The sequence below is a fragment of the Dermacentor silvarum genome, chromosome 1 (assembly GCF_013339745.2).
Source record: "Dermacentor silvarum isolate Dsil-2018 chromosome 1, BIME_Dsil_1.4, whole genome shotgun sequence".
Lineage (NCBI taxonomy): Eukaryota > Metazoa > Arthropoda > Arachnida > Ixodida > Ixodidae > Dermacentor > Dermacentor silvarum.
The window spans coordinates 142,128,251-142,147,927 of NC_051154.1; the positions used below are offsets into that span (position 1 = coordinate 142,128,251).

The 19,677-nt window shown below is 48.3% G+C and overlaps 1 protein-coding gene across 1 annotated transcript in view; it reads left to right on the forward strand.

Annotated features, from left to right (window-relative positions):
* LOC125940084 (uncharacterized) overlaps positions 1–19,341 on the forward strand; it is a 40,737-nt gene extending 21,396 nt beyond the window's left edge. The window contains exons 2-3 of the mRNA XM_049655758.1: positions 11,645–11,743; positions 18,041–19,341. Coding sequence (XP_049511715.1) covers positions 11,645–11,743; positions 18,041–18,880 — 939 coding nt within the window. The 3' untranslated portion in view covers positions 18,881–19,341. The remainder of the gene's footprint in view (positions 1–11,644; positions 11,744–18,040) is intronic.
* The last annotated feature ends 336 nt before the right edge of the window (positions 19,342–19,677 follow it).

A 19,677-nucleotide genomic window follows, 5' to 3' on the forward strand; every position in this document is an offset into this window, starting at 1 on the left:
CCTGGAAAGTACTGCAAACTCCGGAGCACGCGCAGGCAACACTGCGCTGTTGTTGCCAGATTTGGTCCAACGTGTCTCTCGGGCGGCAGCCGCTCAGCTATGTAGCAAGGTCGATCCACATAGGTCGCGAAGCTTCGGGCGAAAAGCGGTTCAGAACTAATTGTCACCGATATCAGCAATGGTGGTTATGGGAGCAGCGATTGAAGCGCGACTATGTTTGGAGGGAATAAACACTAGGAAAGAGAAAAGCGTTTTTAAATTAAAGCGAGACGCAGTTAGATTCATTCAACGAAAATAAAATTCCTAATTCATTTTATATACGCATGGCAAGAAAAGATACAACTGTATTTTACTTGATCATTATCAATAAATACCTTTTTTCAGGACCCACCGTGAGAGCGCCCATCGATAGCGGCGGGCGTTGACGCCGCTATCACTTGCAATGCCATGCAACTCTTGGAGTGCATGGAAAGGCGCGCTCGTAAAGTTCACCTGTTAGAATACGCCCCCCTCACATGTTGCGTTGTTTTGCATGTCGACGTTTGTCTGAATTAGGTGACGCGGGTAGTTTTATTGTTTCTTAACCTGTGCAGTCAAAAGTAGTGAGTTGCGACCGTTAGATACTTGTTTACTTTAGTTGTTTTCGTGCAACAACACTGGCCGACGGGCTTGGCGTCCGACGAAAGGACGAGCACTCTACGCAATCGCCCAAAGCGTTCGTCGGCCTCCAAAGAAAGTATGTTCTGTGCAGCGATGCGATTTCGACACCCGTACGGCTGATCTTTTCCGGCATCGCTTTTCGCGCTGAAAAATCGGAATGCCCATGAAGTCGAATGGCGGGGCATTTGAATATACAGCTCTAATGGCAGGCCTCCGAAAACAAATTTCGCGCCTATGAGAACAAAATGACGTCACTTCTGTTTTTGACAAATATGACGTCAAATTATTTTTTCTTCCGCCGGAAGTGTTCCCTCCTCACACAGATGGCGCTAAGCCCCATGAACCGCCGATAAGCCGCCATGTTTTGAACGTATGGGCTTCTATGGAAGCTTCGCTACCAGATGTACTTACCTTGTATGTAGCTTCGCTTTCGGCGGTTTATATTATCGCAAATCGACAGCTTTCATCGTCCTTTACATAAAAGATGAGATGGTGCATCTTCTATGCGTGCGAAGGAGTACAGATAAGTACGATCGGAAGATTTTTACAAGCGCCAAATTGCATGCAGCGAGACCAGCGAACTGGCGCTCGAGCGGCCGTTCTTTCGTTTGTTCACCTTCCCGATAAGTTTTGTGCTCGTTGGGAAGCTATTCAAGGAGTATACTAAACTGCTTGAGAGCCTGCATAGTTAGGCAACATTACTCGTGCTTTAAGCATTTTATACGTCGCAGGCCTACGTGAATCTCGGGTTTGTTTACATTGACTGGTACACCCTCGTAGCTAACTCGTAGCTATTCGACGCGTTGCGGGAAACGCGAGCAGCTCTTCCTCAGGTTTTCTAGGCTTGCTAGAGTGAAGAACAGCACGATGGTTGTCTCTGTGGGCCCTGTGAAATTCATAAACAAAACCGTGTTTCGCTTAGCTAGATAGGATATAAATTATATTTATTCGGAAAGTGAAGCATTCAACTGTGCGCCACCCGTTCTAAATGCAAAACGAACCCGATGCTCGTGTGTCACACAGGATTTTTTAGGCTGACTAGGTATCAAGCGCTGCCACGCATCGTTTATAAGCAAGGATTTAATCGCTTTCGAACGTGGCTACTGATTCACTCGCGCTCGAAACGATTGATACAAATCGGCTTCGATGAAGATAAACCGTCCCTGAGTGCAGCACAAGGAAAGACATGCTAAAACAGATTTATCCACGTCACGTTCCCGTTGTTTGAAGCAGTAATAAACACACAAGAAAATGTATATTTTTATATTCGATATTAACAGGTCGACAGATCTTTATTGGAGTGGTTTTCTCACGACACAGTCACTCGCATTCCGACACTCTTCGATTCACATTTTACAAGGTTCTGCGTATTTCTGAGCATTTCGATCCTCGCTTTGTTTGCGCAAGGCGAATCGTAGCCTTCAAAGCGAACGCGTGAAGTAGCTTCGATCTCGATCACATTATATGGCGTTTAGGCAGTTCGATGATACCGCAAAGGTTCTCAACTTTGCAATATCATCAAATCCACGTTGTGGGAGTGAATTTGTCGCGCTTTATTCGGTGCAGCCAGATGTCACGGCGCTTGCTGTCACTCTTTCCGCTTAATTGGTATCGCGAAAAGAGTTTTGCAGGACTCCCTGTGGTTGCTGCACGCGAAAGCGCAGCACCCGGGCATTTCCTTTCGTTTCGTTCTAAATCTAGAAAAGTTCCATATGCCCTAAATTAAACAAAATGCAAAATCCGACTCGTCGATGGCTCAAACGAGCGGCGTGTGCGAGCGATGCCTTTGTGTGCTTGTCCGCTCCGGTGCGGCGTGGACCATCTTGGGCGGAAAGTGATCACCTGACTGCAACTGACCAATCGGCGGCGCGGCGGTGAAGAGAAAAGGGTTGCGGTACTTTTCAGGTTCTAGTGACTTTACCTCTATTCACCGTTTTCGCGGAGCAGTTTGTTCTACAGAAACGAGATGGCGCTTTCGGCGGCGCGCCGTACGTCCCCTTAGCGACCGCGCACGAATACGAAACCATTGTCGCTTCTATACCTTCATTCTGTGCGATCAGCTGTCGGAAATGCAACTGAGTTTTCGCTAACACACTGTGCTGAATCATGCTGAATTGAATCATGTGTATTGAAGACGTATGCAGTAGTTGGCTGCAAAAGTATTAACTGGCATATTACGGAATGTAATGAATATGTGTGGCCAAGTTCGCGGACCGCTGCTGCTACGGTCCTTACGTGTTTCCGGCACTTCGAGATGTATGACTTTCCTCGAGGATACAGAACTTTGCTCATCCGCCAACGTTATATCGCTAATCATCAAAGAAAGGGCTTCAGCTCCGGTACGTCGGCAAGAGTGAGTATGGTTCGTCAAACAATGATAAAGAGAGTAGCGCCGCTTCCTGTTATATATATATATATATATATATATATATATATATATATATATATATATATATATATATATATATACAGTATAGTAGACTTCGCTCACAGTATCTACACACAGCTACCCCAACTGGCACGGAACACTTACGCCCACTATTTCGCCAACGGGTCAAGAATAAGCGAATGGGCACAGACTTGAATATGTACGCACAATAAATGAGTGTACTACACCGATAGCGCACGAATGGTCGAAGCTAAATGTGTCGTGACGGTCCACAAGAGTAAGCGAGGTACTAGCGATAATACGTCTTTGCTACAAAGTATTACAATGTACAGAAGAGCGACCTTTCAAGCCTTGTGCGCAGCAAGAACAAATCTAACATAACTGAGCACACCCGCGAGCGATTAGGCAGAAAATAATCAGATAGTTACCGCACCGAGGAACTTTACTGAGTCAGCAACATGACAAGCCGCTGCTTCAAAATATTTGCCAAATAAAGAACGAACAGCAAAACACACTTATCCTGAGCGGAAAGTTTGGATAGCTTAGAATACATATTTAGCCCCGCTTTTAGAGCAAGCACCAAATACGCTGCTCGCGCCGTTTGGACATAGCTTAATCAGCTCCGAAAGCGCCTTTGCATGTTCTCTGGAGCTGTGGCCAAATCTACTTGGCATCCACTCAGTCACCAGCCACGATATCTCCAGTAACAGAGCTTTGCTAAGCCGTACCGGCGTCATACGCATCCACTGTAAACACGGAGGCAACGAAGGCAGTTGAGGCAAGCAATGAACGCGACACCACGTGACAGGGGCGTAGCCAGGAGGGGGGGGGGGTGCAACCCCCCCCCCCCCCCCACTTACCCACCCTTTTTTTTCTGGTCGCTTCGCGCTGACATAATTCAGGAAACCGGTGCTACTATCACAATTTCATTCCTGGGCGCTTCCATTTGGGTTGGTAATTTACAGCGAATCATGTCTGCATATGGAAAAAAACTGTCACTGTGTTTATCAAGGCTTTGACACTCTGTGAGGTTTTGGGCGAGAATTTGGCGGCCGCATTCTGCAGCAACAAATGCGGCAGCCGCATTTTAGATGAAGGCGAAAATGCTCGAGGCCCGTTTAGATTTAGGTGCACGTTAAAGACCCCAGGTGATCTAAATTTCCGGTATACATTTCCGCCGCTACCCTTCAGGTGCCGGTTAGGCCGCGCTCGCGCAGGATCTTAGGCTACGTTCACACTCGGTCTCGAAGCTGGAGGAAGCGGCAAAATCTTGCAAAAATCCGCGGCAAAACAGGCAGAAAAACAGGCGGCGAGCCAAATCGGTCTCGAACCGATTTTTTCGCCATGGTGAAGCGGAAACGCGGCGGAAAGTTGTTCTGCTCTACCAGAAGCTACACTAGCATGTAAACCTCCGGTCGTAAAATTGAACATGGCACCAAAAGTGTAGGCTGCCATGCTGATCGACGCGATCAAGAACCACCCCTTGCGCTACGACAAGGGTGGTACTAAAACGTACTGTCAGTAATACTCGCGATAGTATTCAACGTCGCGCGACCGGAGGTGCGGTAATGAAGCCTTGGCGTGACCCAACTTCTAACATTTTAGCAAAGCCAGGCAAACCCACCACCGCCGTTTCCGAGGTGTCCGCGTCTTCCGTTTATTCATTGTCCATTTCTAGAAAACAAGTAGGTAGAAGTATAAAAGCCATTTCTTCTTCCACTTCCATGGAAGACAATAGTTAGGCAGATTCCTCGTTGGCGCTCCATAATTCTCCTCGCACGTGCACGGTATGTTGCAGAAGTCGCGGGGTGCTTTTCTCGTCGCGACGATAGATTGGGAGCGTAGGTCTCACGTAGGACGCGCAGGCTTCGGCGAGCCCCAACACAAGGGCCAGCCCGGGTTTTAGCTTTCGGGTTCCCGTTGCCGCTTTGGTGTCCTGGAGGCGCCGACAATAATACGAAATGATAAAATGTTATTACAACTTGTAAATAAAATCCATTAAAGAAATATAATCACGCCTAGGCACCAACCTGTGACTCAGCGCTACCGCGCCCGTGTGAGGAGAATTACGGAACGCCAACGGGGAAATTACCGAAGGCCGCAGATGACACGCGAAGTTGCGCAAGATGATCACTTTTGATGACGGGTGGGTCAAAGAATGAACATACCGCTCGAAATGCGATAATGAGCGCCACCACGCCGACAAACGTACGCAGACTAGATGGATGTGGACGAAAGCGGCAGCGGCGGCCGCGGCGGTAGCAGAACAAATGTGAACAACTTGGACATGCGTGGAAAAAATTTTCCGGCCGCTTTGGCCTTTCCGCCCGCTTGCCTCTTCCCAAGTGTGAACGTAGCCTTAGTCTGCGCTCGAAACGTCTCTTGTATGCGATTTCGCCCCTACGGAAGGCTGGTAGTTACTGTTGTGTTGTTGAATCCCAAACCAGCAATTACGGAAGGCTGGTAGTTGCTGTTGTGTTGTGGAATCCCAAACCAGCAATGGACACACGAAGGGGTTGATGCCAGCAGTGAAATTCCACTGACTCGCAACTGAATGCACGAAACAGACAGCCGATCGACAAGCATGGATTACTGCTGTGCGCAGTACAGCGTAAGTAAACTCTTGTTGCAGGCGCCGACAGTTCTCGTCGGAGTTCACGCGTCCTGAGAAATTGATTATGTGCACTATGCACTGAAGAAGACCGGAGTTCATTCCTACATCACTAGTACACCAATCAGTCGAGATTCTGTGAGGTACAAGGCCGCTTCCTGTTTGCACCGGCGTAAGTGAAGCATAAATGAGTTGCACGCACTACTTAAAATGCGTACACATGCCATACCTATGCTGTGCGGTGAAATATTCTGTACAATTTTGAATCTGTTGATGTAAAGGCAAATGACGGCTGCACGCTCGCACACAGTGGAAGACACAGCGACCCATGCACTTGCCGCCGGAAATGCAACCTCCTCGTATTAGGGGTCAGGCCGACAAAAGCTTCGAAAAAAAAAAAAGCATTACGCGTTCTTGCGCGTATTTAAGTTTTGTAGCGCAAAGACGCAGCGAACAAGCTATTGCATGGGAGTAGGTATATAGCCTGGTCACACGTGCATTTTCACGTTCATAGCCGTCCTTGACTTGTGAAACGCATTTCGCCCCGACGAGGACGACGCCATCTACGCTAACGGAGATTAACAATTAATGATGTCTTTTCCGATCGGGCGGGTCGTCTCAATGATGCGTTTTCGAAGACTGGTCCATTCATTGGCGCGATGAGAGACCATTGCTCCAAATGCCCACTGTACCTGTCGTACTTACTACTTACTGTATTTTACTGAGCTTACTTTACGTCTTACTTAATTCATTCACAAGCACACGCGAGGGGGGGTATCATGTCTTTGATAGACATGTATAGAGTCTGCTTAAACTACCGATATTTATTATCGAACACGTCACACAGAGGAAAGCAGACGCTTGCCCTCCTCCCCCCCTGGCTCTGACCGGTGAACCCCCCCCCCCCCGAAAAAAATTTCTGGCTACGCCCCTGCCACGTGATCAAACATGGCAGCGCCCACGGGATCTTCGCGAAAAGGGTCAATAGACGAGGCAACCTAAAGTTTGCCCACGCGGCAGCTGCGCCGAATGCTCCCCTAGAGGAGCGATGGAAGTGTCGAAGGTCGTCGCTGTGCCAGCGCGCGTCCGTGTTCTCTATACGGCGCGAGCGCTTGTGCGCGTTGTTTTCGCGATGGGGAGCGCGACCTCAACTAAGAAAGGTGGCACGCAATACTGCTGTGTTGTTGATTACAACAACAGCCTCGAAAACACGAAAGGTCGAAAGCCACCCGTAAAGTTCTACAGATGTCCGGGGAGGTGGTACGAGAAGGACAGGCGACAATCATGGATAACTGCAGTGCGCTGAGTTAAGTAAGTCACATACTTTCGCATTCGCGTACAATATCACGGCTGCTCGATAAAAATTCAATAGTAATATGCCTGTTTTTAGCGCACGGCCGTTTGTTTTAGTCGTGTCGCGTAGTTGAATCGTACAGTGACATCCGCCGTGTTAGCTAAGTGGTAAATGCACACGTGTTGCGCCGCTAAGATCGACGACAGGGACGAAATGCAAGAACACCCTTGTTACCGTGTACTTTTATTTTTGTGACGTTAAAGGTGGTCAAAATACTTCTTGAGACCCACCAGTACAGCGTGCCTCATAATGATTTCGTGGTTTTGGCACACAAAACCCCCGAATTTAATTGATTGCACTGTGCGTTCACTCGCTATCGGCAAGGACGAGCTCAAGAGAATCAATTCCCTTTTCCAAACGCTGCAACTTAAATTACAAGTTGTGCAGGTAACGAAAGGGGCCGCGCTGTACTTGTCTTTTGTGTGGTAGCAATCCGTGTTTAATGCAAGCCGTGGTCGTCACGTGCGTCCGTAAACAGCAGATCGGAAAGCAGCCGCTCGAGACGTGCGCGTTATGTTTTTTGCTTGGCCATGCTTTCTAGGTTCACAATATCCAAGCATGCTTTAAAGTAATTGCCACCTTGTACATTCTTCCTGCTTCACTCTTCCTGCCGAGAATCTTCGTTTGGTGTAGTAGCCAGCCATCGGTGCGAGCTTACTTCGGCTGCGGCGGCGGCGGCATTCGTCCGACGAGGAACTAGATTTGATGAGGCATGTATCGCTAATGCTTGCGCTCGTGCTGCTGGTCCCAAGGTAATCCCTGGTTACCGTGGTCTGGGTTCATTTCGCGGAGCAGTCTGTACGAGCCATTTCTCCTGAGCAGTGAAAATATACCTTGCTCACTAATGCAGTGAGTTGCAATGACTCTAACATCAGCATTGAATAAGTCATGATATACATTAAATATTTATACAACATGATATAAGGCATTATGTGCACATGTAGTACTTACATTGTTAATTTTGAGCAGATGTGTGTTTTGGCTGGTGCGCTCTGCGCTTTTGTGTAATCTGGGAAGGAACCTGCCTTAGCGTTATATTAGTGCAGTTCTGTTAGTGACATGCAGTGATGTTATGTGACAAGAGGTAGGCAGCACAAGTTATAGGCACTGGCATTTCCTAATCGCCGTATATTAAAGGCGTGTACAGTTTTGCCAAAAACATCTTAATTTGTGATTTGCCTGAACCTAAGGCTGAGATTGTATAATGAGCTGTAAGCTAGGCCACGTTGCTGAAGATGGGAAGAGGGTCTTTCTCGTTAGTACTGTGCCATGATTATTGGTGCCTAATGAATGTATTCTTTCTGTGCTCACAGTGCTGATACCACGTGTACTCCCTGGGAGCCAAATGAGAACGGCAATCGCCACCGTCTCTGCACATCTCTACAAGCATGCATGACCGCTTTGTGACTGCATCATAGAGAAATAAAATTGACTAAATTACTGAGCTCGGTTATACGTCGAACTCGACGTCGTATACGATCTTGTAGGACACCTGCGACACGCACTTGGCTTTCTCTGTCATATCACCGCCCACAATTTTTCCACGCCATACACGTGTGAAAGCAGACGCCCCCCTTTCTTGAGGTTGCCGCCACGAAAAAAGCTGTAGATGTTGGCAACCTTCTTGAAACCGCATTGCAATCTTTGCATTGCTGTCCCGCAAGCACGCGATCTGCAGCCGACGAAAACGGGAGTGCCGTGAGCACGAGCAGCAAAGGAAAGCGCGGGTGAAACAATATTAACAAAGCGGAGACTGCGCCACGGCGCGACCGCGCTGCTTGACATTTCCACATTGGGGGCGCTGTCAGGAGGCGCTGTAGCGCCGTCTGGCCGTGGTTTTCTCGTCTATAGGCGGTGTACTACCCGTATAGTTGCTAATTCCCCTGATAACAGTCCGAGGCGGAAAGCCCGCAACAAAGCCATCCTCCTCTACATGATTAACGCGCCGAAAAGCCGGCGTTTTTAGTCGGCCTTCTGATGAATCACTGCCTCTGGCGCCTCGAGGTATGCTGTCGTTCGTTGTTCGCCTTTGTGCATCACACCTCAGCTGGATCACATGGCACGCATGTCTGCAGAATGAAGTACTCAGGTATCCGATATATTATAAGCATAACGCCGACAAAATTATGAGCATGCCTATAAGAGCACGCGTAGTCATTAGAACTGTTCGAACTGTGTGTACGTGTCTTTCTCTCTCTATCTCTAGCGATCGCCTGGAGCGATCGTCTGGAGCTCTGCGGCATAGATTTCGCGATTCCCTGAGTAAAAAGTTGATTAACTATAATAATATTGGCTAATTTATGTTTTCGTGAAACTAACGCCGAGTTTGTGCCCGGATGGCCAGATAATGCAATGCAGTTTCCGTAACAAGCTCTTCACAAATTTTTTGTTAAGTAACTTTAAGATCCTCTAGAAAGTAACATTAGATTACTGTGCATCGCTTTTGTAGTGTTGCGATAGTGAAGAAGCGCATTTAATACTTTGACATGTACTCTAGCATGTACAGCTAGAGACAAACCACCTCGGTTATTTATTGTTTATTATTATTTTTGTAATACTTTGCAATGGTTTCCAGGAGTCGAACACGAGTGCCGAACTGCATTTCCCGCCGGTTGCGCGAGCCCGCGCTCCGACACAAGTATTTGCGCTCCCTGTTCTGCGCGTGGGCGTCCTCCTTCTGTGGACGTTCATCCGGTCTCGGGTGGCAGGTTCTTCACTCCTGCTCGACCACTGGAAAACCCCGGCCCAGCCTTCACCTATCAGGGCGTATATAACAGGACGTACCGGCGCTCACTGTTACTTATCCTCGTGCTCCGCCGCCGTACATCAGCACGAGCCGCTCTATTCCGGGTCTGTACGTCTCTCGACCCCGGTCGCTGGACAGCCCTGGTCCAACGAGAAACATGCAGGTACACGCTGTCGGCCGCGGCACAGTGAATGCCAGCGCTGCCGGCCGGCCCTTCCCATGGTCGAGCCGTTTACGACAGGGTGCGCTGACGTTTCCTTTTCTTTTTTCTTTTTTCTTCGATACTTTTCACGCGAGAGATAACGGCCGGAGAGCGCGCGTGAATTTTGAGAGGGAAGTGCAAGCTCCTGGCACGAGGCTCACGTCGCACGGAGGACGCGTTCTCTCATCTCGGCTTGTTTCGTGCCATGGATGGCGCTTGGGAGTGGACACGGGTTTGCTATTTACATGGCAGTAACTCTCCGCACTCGGCGACGACGCGAGGCGTAGAGAGTTTTAACCGTAATCCTTGTAAACCAGAGGACGTGTCTGCCACAAGCTGCTTTAAACAAATGGCTTCAAATATTCTTGCATGACATCTTGCAGACTCGGACATTTTGAGTGGACAAGCGCAGCTTGTAGAGCGTCCAGTCACGTGATCACTTCGGCCAAATATTTTGCTGAACGCGTCGTTCAGAACCCAAAGAATATAAGGAAAGCACCGCACATGATCTCCGCAGGCGACACCGAACGGAGGCTGTCGATACGCCGGTGGAGACGGAACACGGCCGAAACGGAGCACCGCTCCGGCCGGAGTATACTCTACCATTGCTTGCATATCTCCGAAAGCCTGCGGAGTTCGGAGATATGGAAGATATTGTGTTCGGAGATATTGTGTTCATTCACAAGGGCGCGGGGGAGAGCGGAGAGCGATTATTCAAACGCAGGTACCCTGCTTAAATCCGGTAAATGTTGCTTATAGACACTTTTGTGGCACTTTACTCAGTAAACCTTTTCCCGCTAGGCCTTTTTATTATTTAATTTTCAAGCGCAGATTTACAGGCCTCTCGAATGAGTGAGTAAACGATAAGAGGATTTGGCCTAATTGGGTGAAATGGGGTAAGGGAAGTGCACTTATATAAATGCGAAGAATCAGCCAGTGGCGAAGGCCGAGTGCAGCCGACGGTGGGCCGAGCCTGGCGGATCCAGTCGTCATAACTGATGAGGGTAGTGGCCTGGACCGAGTGGCGGGCGTTGTTGGTCTGGCAATTGGGGTCGGCGGGTGGCGGAAGGCTGGCTGTTGTCACACAGTGTACCTGCGCTCTCCTTCCATCAAACGTCCTCCAACAGCCCAGCTGGTGGTTATAGCCTCCGCTGTCTTTAGCATAGGCACCACCAGTTGTCGCGCAGTTTCTCGAAACCAACGGCCGTGAGCTTCCGCTATGATATCGCGCCACCAAAAATGACGTCACCGGTCAATCAAGAGCGCAGGCTTTGAAACACAGGGTTACACTGCATTGCATGGACTGAACAGTAATATTCATCCAATATGACGGAGTGGTCAGCGCTTCGCGCTTAATTGTTTAATATGTTAATTGGAGATCGCAGGGAGAGGCCTTCGTCCTGCAGTGGACATAAATATTGGCTGATGATGATGATGTCCAGACTTATTGTGCTGGAGCCTTTAAAACAAACGCTGCGTGAAGAGGCACCATATTTTGAAGAGGAACAGAACGCATGATGTGCATCGGTGACTATAAGCGCTGCATGCTTGAATTTTACCTTCACCACTAAAACGTATTTTCTCTGAGTAAGCGCACCTTTTCCTTGTTAACGCTAGTCGATATCGTGCCTGATTGTTTCTACGGACGCCTGTTGCGATGTCATGCGTTCTTCTTAATGCAGCCCCTTTCGGCAGCCTTCAAGGACCACCCGCCACGTTCCGGACACGGGTGCTGCGACATAAGCGCCTTCACTAACGGGACTTGCATCGGATTCCCTAAAGTAACGTCATTTTCGTTTCATCGCTTTTCACTCGGATAAGATCGCTTGTAGCGAAACCACAGTGATTAAACGATTGTGCAAGGAAAACAAAAAACAAAGATATGGTTATTTTCCTTGGTAACTACTGAGCTAAATTACTGAACCGATTGCTGCGTCCTTTCTTATGTCTTTTTCTACTCAGGGAACCAATTGAGCATCCAGTGATGTCCAATTGGAACCAATGGGACTCCCATTCAAAAACCGAACGTTGGCAACAGCGCAAACATAGGTGTTCCGCTGAGTATACATAGTTATGAAACGAGTGGGAAAACAGGCAAATGTGACGAATTGAAGCAAAAAGTCGCAGTTTCGCCCGAAAGGCGAAGCATCGATTGCGATAGCAAATTAGTGGAGAGCTATACGAAGTAAGGATAGTAGTTTTATCGGCCGTATAAACTTCTAAACATAGGCATACTGGCTCAATAAACAAGCATGGTGTCACGCACGTACAAGCTAACATGAACACATCTCACTCGATGATGCGGAAACTCGCTGTCAAAAATTGCTATGGGTCCCTTATGCTACAACTAAGACGACTTAAAGGCGAAATCCCGCCTGCCGCTAACTCAATGACACGACGACCACTTTTTTTTTTTTTTTTTGCTGAGCCAGCATCACTCAGAAATCACAATTTACAGTCATTTTTGCAAGTCAACATGTTTTTTTGCAAGGTCACCCTACCTATGATTCACCAAACTCGAACCGTGACTCAGCACTTTTTTTTTGCTGAGTCACTCTCACTTGGACCCTCAAATCTCACATATATATTTTGCAAGTCATTCCCCCACCCCATAACCCCTTTATTCACTCTTAATTCACACTTGATTCACCCTATCACTGCTTGGTTCACCTTCATTCACTCTTACTTCTCGCTCATTTACTCTTCATTATCTTAGCTCACTCTTCTCATCATTACCTTTCGTTTGCTTCGCATCACCCAACTTAACCCCTTTAATTCACCATCAATTCACTTTTAATTCACATCTCTGTATAGCCATTATCACTTCAGTTCACTTGCTTAATCATTCTTCCACCCTTAATCACGGTTTTGTGTGCATTATCGCCTCTTATTCTTGGAGGACCATTTCGGGTCGACGACGAGGTTTTTAAACGGCCTTGAAACGGAGACCTCACCATGAGACATATAAGGCTTTCGCCTTAAAACGCTGGAGTGCGGAAGCGCGGCGGCGAGCGAATTGACCTTCGTGCTGCGTCTCGCATCAACGCGAACTAAGCCGCGAAAACACAGCGCACGGCAGACTGTGTCCCTGACGCAGATGGCTTTCAAGATACAGCGGCCCGGGCGGGCCGCTGTATTTGATTGAGTAATTGATTAAAAAGGTAATAAATGTAATTATGTTAATTATTCAATTAAGCATTTTGATTTCTCGTATAAGAAGTGCCCGCCTCATTGAGGCACAGGGGATAGAATTGTGCTGTTTGCCACAGACAATTTAACAAAATTTGGTACAACTAAAAGAGAAAAAAACAACAAAACACCCTATGCACTATTGGCTCAGACAACGTGCGCCGGATCCGATGCCTGCCTATTAGAACACGTCCAGCACGCATTCCGTGTTCATGTGATAGGCTGCCGCGTCCATGCAGACCGGTATCGCGCAATATTCTGCTACTCGCTTTACAACCCCCTTTTCAGCTCTCCGGGTTCCGCCACCGCCCTGCTCGACACCGTGACATACGTCACGCTACTCGTCCTGTGCATCTTCGCGTTGTCTTCGCTCACTGCCCGTGCCAGCTCACTCTCCCACGAAGACTATCAGTGCTCTGTTTATTGTCATCGCATTTAGAAAAATAAAAGAAAAAGAAAACATAACAAAAATAATGGACTACTGTGAACGTGCGGCACATCTAGCCCGTTCGTCGTTTCGAGTTCGCCATGCCAACGCGGGGCGCAGACTGCACGCGTCGAAGCACAGGCGTAATGCACGACGAATAAACCCACATGCAAACAGATTTGACAGCATGCGGAAGCGTCTTCATGTGCAGCCGACCAGTAGCTCTGGCAAGCGCATACTTAAGTCTTTCCACGTGGAGACGTCCGCGATCAAGAGAACGGGCCAATCGTAAAGTATACCACGAATCGACCAGAGAACATGTGCACCGTTCCGTGCCCACTTCGTGCTAAGCACGCGGACTTAGTGTCAGAATTTCATCCATGGCGTCATCCATGGCATCCATGGCGTCATCTCGCAACGCACCTTGTGCATGTGTGTGCGTGCGCTTTGTTCGAAGTACAAACTTCGACAAACAAAATGCGATAATCTGAGTCTTTGGTGTTCGTTTAATTTTGTGGTGCAGTACCTAGCTTCCTGAGGAGGCAGTGAACTGTATCCAAGCGCTCCGCCAGTGAGGGCAAGCTGTGCCGAATGCTGCGAACTGGCGGTATCGTGTTATATGCCTGCAAGAGTTCTCTGAAAGTAGTAACTGCGAAAAGGACCAAATACTTCGTAGCTTAAGCATGCAACTGCAGCTTAAGAGTGCATTCCGCATTTATATGGGGGCGCAACGCGAAAAACACCCGTGTACTTAGCTTTAGGTGCGCGTTAAAGAACCCCAGGTGCTCCAAATTATTCCGGAGTCCCCCACTACGGCGTGCCTCATAATGAGATCGTGGTATTGGCACGTTAAACCCCATAAATAATTAATTAAATCCTCCTCTGTGAGTACATATTTTTTCTTCATCTTCCAGGAATCCTTACTTTACGCACCTATGGGACAATACTAGTGGAATGCCAGTTCGTGGCATATTTTGGGGACGAATATCTCCAACTGGCCTTAGTCTCGGAATTTCTAAATGAACATGCCTTGATCACTGACTGGCTTCAATTCCGTTCATGCTTTTTTTCTGATATCCACTCCAGCGCTCATGATATGCCACCCAAAAAATTAGAAAGTTATAGTATAACGTACGCAACTATAGAGTGCGCTGTACTCTATAGTACAGCGTACGCTAAGCAGCGCACGTTTATTGCAGTTTTAGTTGGCCTGCGAGATCTTCCGATCTCAGAGGCCATATGCCGTCGTCGTGCCTATTTCCCAATTTCACCGATAGGTGGCGCTGACATCTCAAAGGGACCACTTCATCATCAACATCATTACAAAGGGGAGAGCTACATCATCATTACACCACTCGTGACCCAGTGGTGCAAGCGGGTTTAATTTCTGCGCCGCAAATTTGGATTTCTTGCTAAACCAGTATGCGAAGACCGGGAGTCCAAGTAGACAGTGGCCGTAAAGACACAGGTGGTTGATGAGGAGACCATGAGGTGGCGAAATCTACCTTGCGGATGTACCACACCCACAAGACCAACATTAAAATGTACGATAACAGCGGTGGCAGTGTGCTCCTCTTTGAGGCACGAGCAGGAGCACTGCTCACGCTTGTGTACCGTCGCCACTTCGACTCGTCCCTTGACGTCGGACATTTGGTCTGGAGGAGGACAATCTGGAACACCTAGTCCTCCGGTGTGCTGGTTTGTGCCCACGACACATAGAGGGCGCCACACTTCTGCTAGCACTGGGATTTGGGAGCGATAACGGAGTGCGGGAACAGGGTGCGGTGGTGTCTAACGCAGTAACGAAGGACAGACAGCGGTGGCGAATGACTTGGCGGCAGCACATTGTGACCAACTCTGAAGGGAACAGATTAATTCCATTGTCTCAACGTGACTGTCTGTGCACCAGGATGGGCTGTGTGTGCGAAAAGCCCCCTCCCCATTTTCGTTGTGCTTTTTTTCTTCTCCTCCCTTTTCTACTTTTTCCCCCTTTTTTATCGCCATGTATAATTATTTGCTCCGGCTAGGGCGCTTTAACGCAGCCCGCCCGTTACAAAGGGATCAGCCACAATTCATCGTCATCATCCTCTCGTTAGGCTTCGACTCGTTCGAAACGAGAAGCGATATCGACAACTCCACAAGTTTATCCATAATACTCTGTCGTCAAAGTGGCCTGAGACTACGCGAAAGCCGTTTACACAGCCATTTGCTACGAACGAAGTGAATTCTACAATATCAACGCCAAATTCCATTCGAAGCTGACAGCCGGGACCACGGCCATGTTTTACGTAAACTACGTAAACCACGCAAAGACGGTAACGTTTAGCTTATGGTACGTTCTGCTGGTCCCTTTCTAGTGCTCTCGAGGTGCAGTTTACATTCGGCTGGTCCAAATTGAGCACTCAAATCAAATTTTTATTTACATCACCAGGTTGCTTGGAGGCGCAGACAAAAAGCCTTTATACCGGCCTGCCTAGTGGTCTACGCCCCCCAATACAAATACAACTTGGTCTTCGATCTACATGAGATACATACCGGTACATATAAGTGACAATTGACAGGATTTCTGCAAGAGTGACACAAACAGAACACTGGAATAATAATAGCACTAATAAGCGTTAAATAATATAAGACCAAATAAACATCATAGAATACTTGATGCCACGATACGACTGGACATAACAATTAAGCTTGTCAATAATTGCACGATCGATTTGTTTAGCAGCCTGGGCAAATTGTAACGCGATGTTTCAGACGCATAGGTTGTTCTCATCTAAGGTTGCATCCATAAATGAGCAGTGCACGCGTGTTGTGAGTATGTTGCTTGTGTTTTAAGGTGGACAATTAACTGTATTAGGAATGTGTCCCGATTTGAATTGTAGCGTCTTAGCAATGTAGCGTTATATAATTCTAGAATTGGAGCGATGCGAAGCACCCTCAGAGCATCTTGAGTGTGGGCGCGCTGTGGAAGATTAACAATGTTTCTAACTGCTCGTTTTTTAAGAACACACAGATGATTTAGGTTAGGCAACGATGTCGTGCTGCATATCAGAGCACAGCAACTAGTGACAGAAAGAGTCAATTGTATAAAATATTTTTATGTACTGCGGCATGAAGTAGCGCAATTTTGAGAGTATACCATCGACCTTTGAAAGCTTACTAACCATCATATCTAAATTAGCATTCCAAGAAAAGTGTTCTTCGAAGATTACTTTTAGAGCGCAAGTTATAGGCGCCCATTCCTGCGTTGAGCGTCGGCGTCGTCAGCGTCAGTTGTCGTAACCAAGCGAACGAGCACAACGAAGGATCAAAGAGCGAACGTGGAGCGCAGCGGCGGATGAAAGACGGCGAGAGCAAAGAGAGCGCGAGGAGGAAAGCAGAGGAGGAGGGTTCAGCGGGAACACGAGGAGGAAAGCGGAGGAGGAGAGTATGATAAAAGAGTGAGGGTGCATGCGGCGAGCGCGCCCACCGATACCATATATGGAAACAAAGCGCTGGCGTGGGCTTTGGACCCACTGCGCATGCGCTACTTCGCCTGCGCCGCCGCCACTAGAGAAAGCGCTCTGCGCGGGCCACACGCGTTCCCGTGTTCACGCTTTCTTTCTGAACAATGAGCGACGCAACCGGTAGAAATGCTTCGTCTGCCGCTGCTGCTAAACGAGCTGCCCGAGCAGAGGCTCAGCGTCGCCGCCGAGATGATCCTGTCGTTCAGAATCAAATTCTTTGCCCCAGAATGCATCGCGAATTCAAAACACCTAAACAGCTGCACTCAAAATTCTCATTAGGGAGTATCGTAATCGTCGGTGATTTTTTTTTTTTCCGAGGGAGTTAACCGCGGTAATACGTCGGCGTTGGTGAGATTTAATCATTGGATGAAGATTAGGAATGTAATTTAGCTTGTTACGGGCTCGAAAAAAGTACAGTTATATACTTGGAACACATTTTCCTGGTTCATTCAGAGCGCCGTTCTCCAGCTCGGAGCGCTCGGAGGCGCTGTCACCTTCGAGCTTGGAGCGCAACCGACACCAACGAGATACAACAGAATCTCGATCACATGGCTACTCCGATTGCTCTGCAGATGCTGAACATTCGGCTGGTGCATGATTTCTGTGGCTCCAATCTTGAGAGGGCTCCGCATCGCTGCAAACCGAGTTGGGGCACGGTAGGAACCAGTCGAATGTACCATTAGTCCGTTCTGGAACACCGCTATATAACTCAAGTGGCTTGAGCTTATAAGTCCACTGAGTTATCTGAATAGAGCCCTACAGCTCTATTCAGATAACTAAATGATAAGTTCGATAGACTTTTTATACCAGTGAGGACACTGGTATAAAACCACCGGATCATGCATTTCTGGATTTACGTGCATGAACGAACCCTAGGTAGCAGTTAGAAAAGCTCAAGCAATGCAACGTGTAATCATCGCCAAGCCTCCAAGTCGCAACACCCGTATTCTATGCAGGGACGGCCACCGTCTCGCCACAAGGCGATGCATCACAAGCAAAGCGATGAGATGGCCCGCTTGGAGGGGTCATCACGCGCTCACGGGGCTTCGCTGATTGGGTGCCAGTACAGTGGTATCTGCTGGGATGGCACTTCCTTGCACTCGCATGACTCTGCCAGCGACACGGCCACCAGCGAAGATGACTGCATAGCCAATAACGCCCAGCAGGATTGTTCTTATTACCAGTCTCAGGAACATTTCCCGCCTCTGCCGCTGCCACAGCCACCACCACCACCACCACCGCCACCACCGACCCCAGTCTCGACTCCGTCACCATCTGGCTCACAAGCAGCGAGGACCACCTGGAGGCGGAGGCACTTGCCACCGCTGCGGCCGACACGTCGCGCGCAGTCTGCCATGCGCGCCGATGCCACCATGGCGCCCAAAGGCGACTTGAAGGCTCTGCTCGACCCCAACGAGTCACCCAAGGTGGTTCTGCTCCACCCTGGCCGTGATGCTGAGCGTGTTTGCACACCACCGCTCGAGGATTCATTTATGCTTAACGGCCACGCCCGTGAGGCTGAAGCGCCGAGTGACAACAGCCTTTTCTATGTTTTCACGACCGAGGACAACGCTTCCGTTGACGTGGCTGAACCAACCGCTGCCTTCATCACGAGCCCTGCTAAAGCGGCAGTGGCCGCTGCTGCCGCCGCCGCAGCTGCTGCGGCAGCCGCTGCAGCGCGGTTTCAGAATTCCGTGTTAGCCACATGGGAGGAGGTGGCGACCGCCTCGCCAGCACTATTCAAGACAAGCACCAGCGGCGTGCCTTGTCCCACTGGTGCCTACTACTGCGTCTGACCTTGCCATCTAATTTCCCTGTCATAACTGCTTCGTAGAAACTCTCATTCTGCGCCCAACCTCGGACCATTTACCTCTCTTCATTAATGCTTTTTTTTTTTTCGCTGGTATGCTTATTTACACTTCCTTAACATTTTGTTTGCCACCGTTTTGTGCTTTTGTACATGGTGTTCTTGTATATAGCTTGGGCAACAAGTAACTGCTCTTAGTTCAGGCCTTTTATAACCACTAACTTTTGACTTCAACTCCTTTGACTTATACACTGGCTTTCGGTAGTTTATTGATGTGCTGTGTATTTCTTGCTAAATGCACTGCTCATTTGATTTTTTTTCATCTCGATTCAAGTGGAAATGTTGTCTACTTCAAATATCTGTAATCTTTGGGAGCAATAAAGGTGTTTTTTCCAAGCTATCGAAGTCGTGTTTGGTTGGTCCGCACAACACTGCACTCGTTCACATGGTGTCCGCCAGGGACGTACCCAGGAATTTTTTTTTCCGGGGGGATTGTGTGTAGAACGGCTGCCATTTTGAAAATTGTATACTGGCTTATTTTAATAAATATATAAATTTCTATAATAATTAAACGGTACTTATAAATTAGTTGTACCTAAATAAGTACAAAAAATTGGTGTTGTAAACTTAAATTCTGGTTTAGGCAAGAAATAACAGTTTGGACTATAACACCACCGAAGCCGAGGACACCGCAGCCTGTGTTTCATGAACGAAAACTAACTGCCTTTTTCCTGCCGTTACCGTGCACCGTGCCTATAAACTGGAAGCTTTGAGCAAAATAGTTTT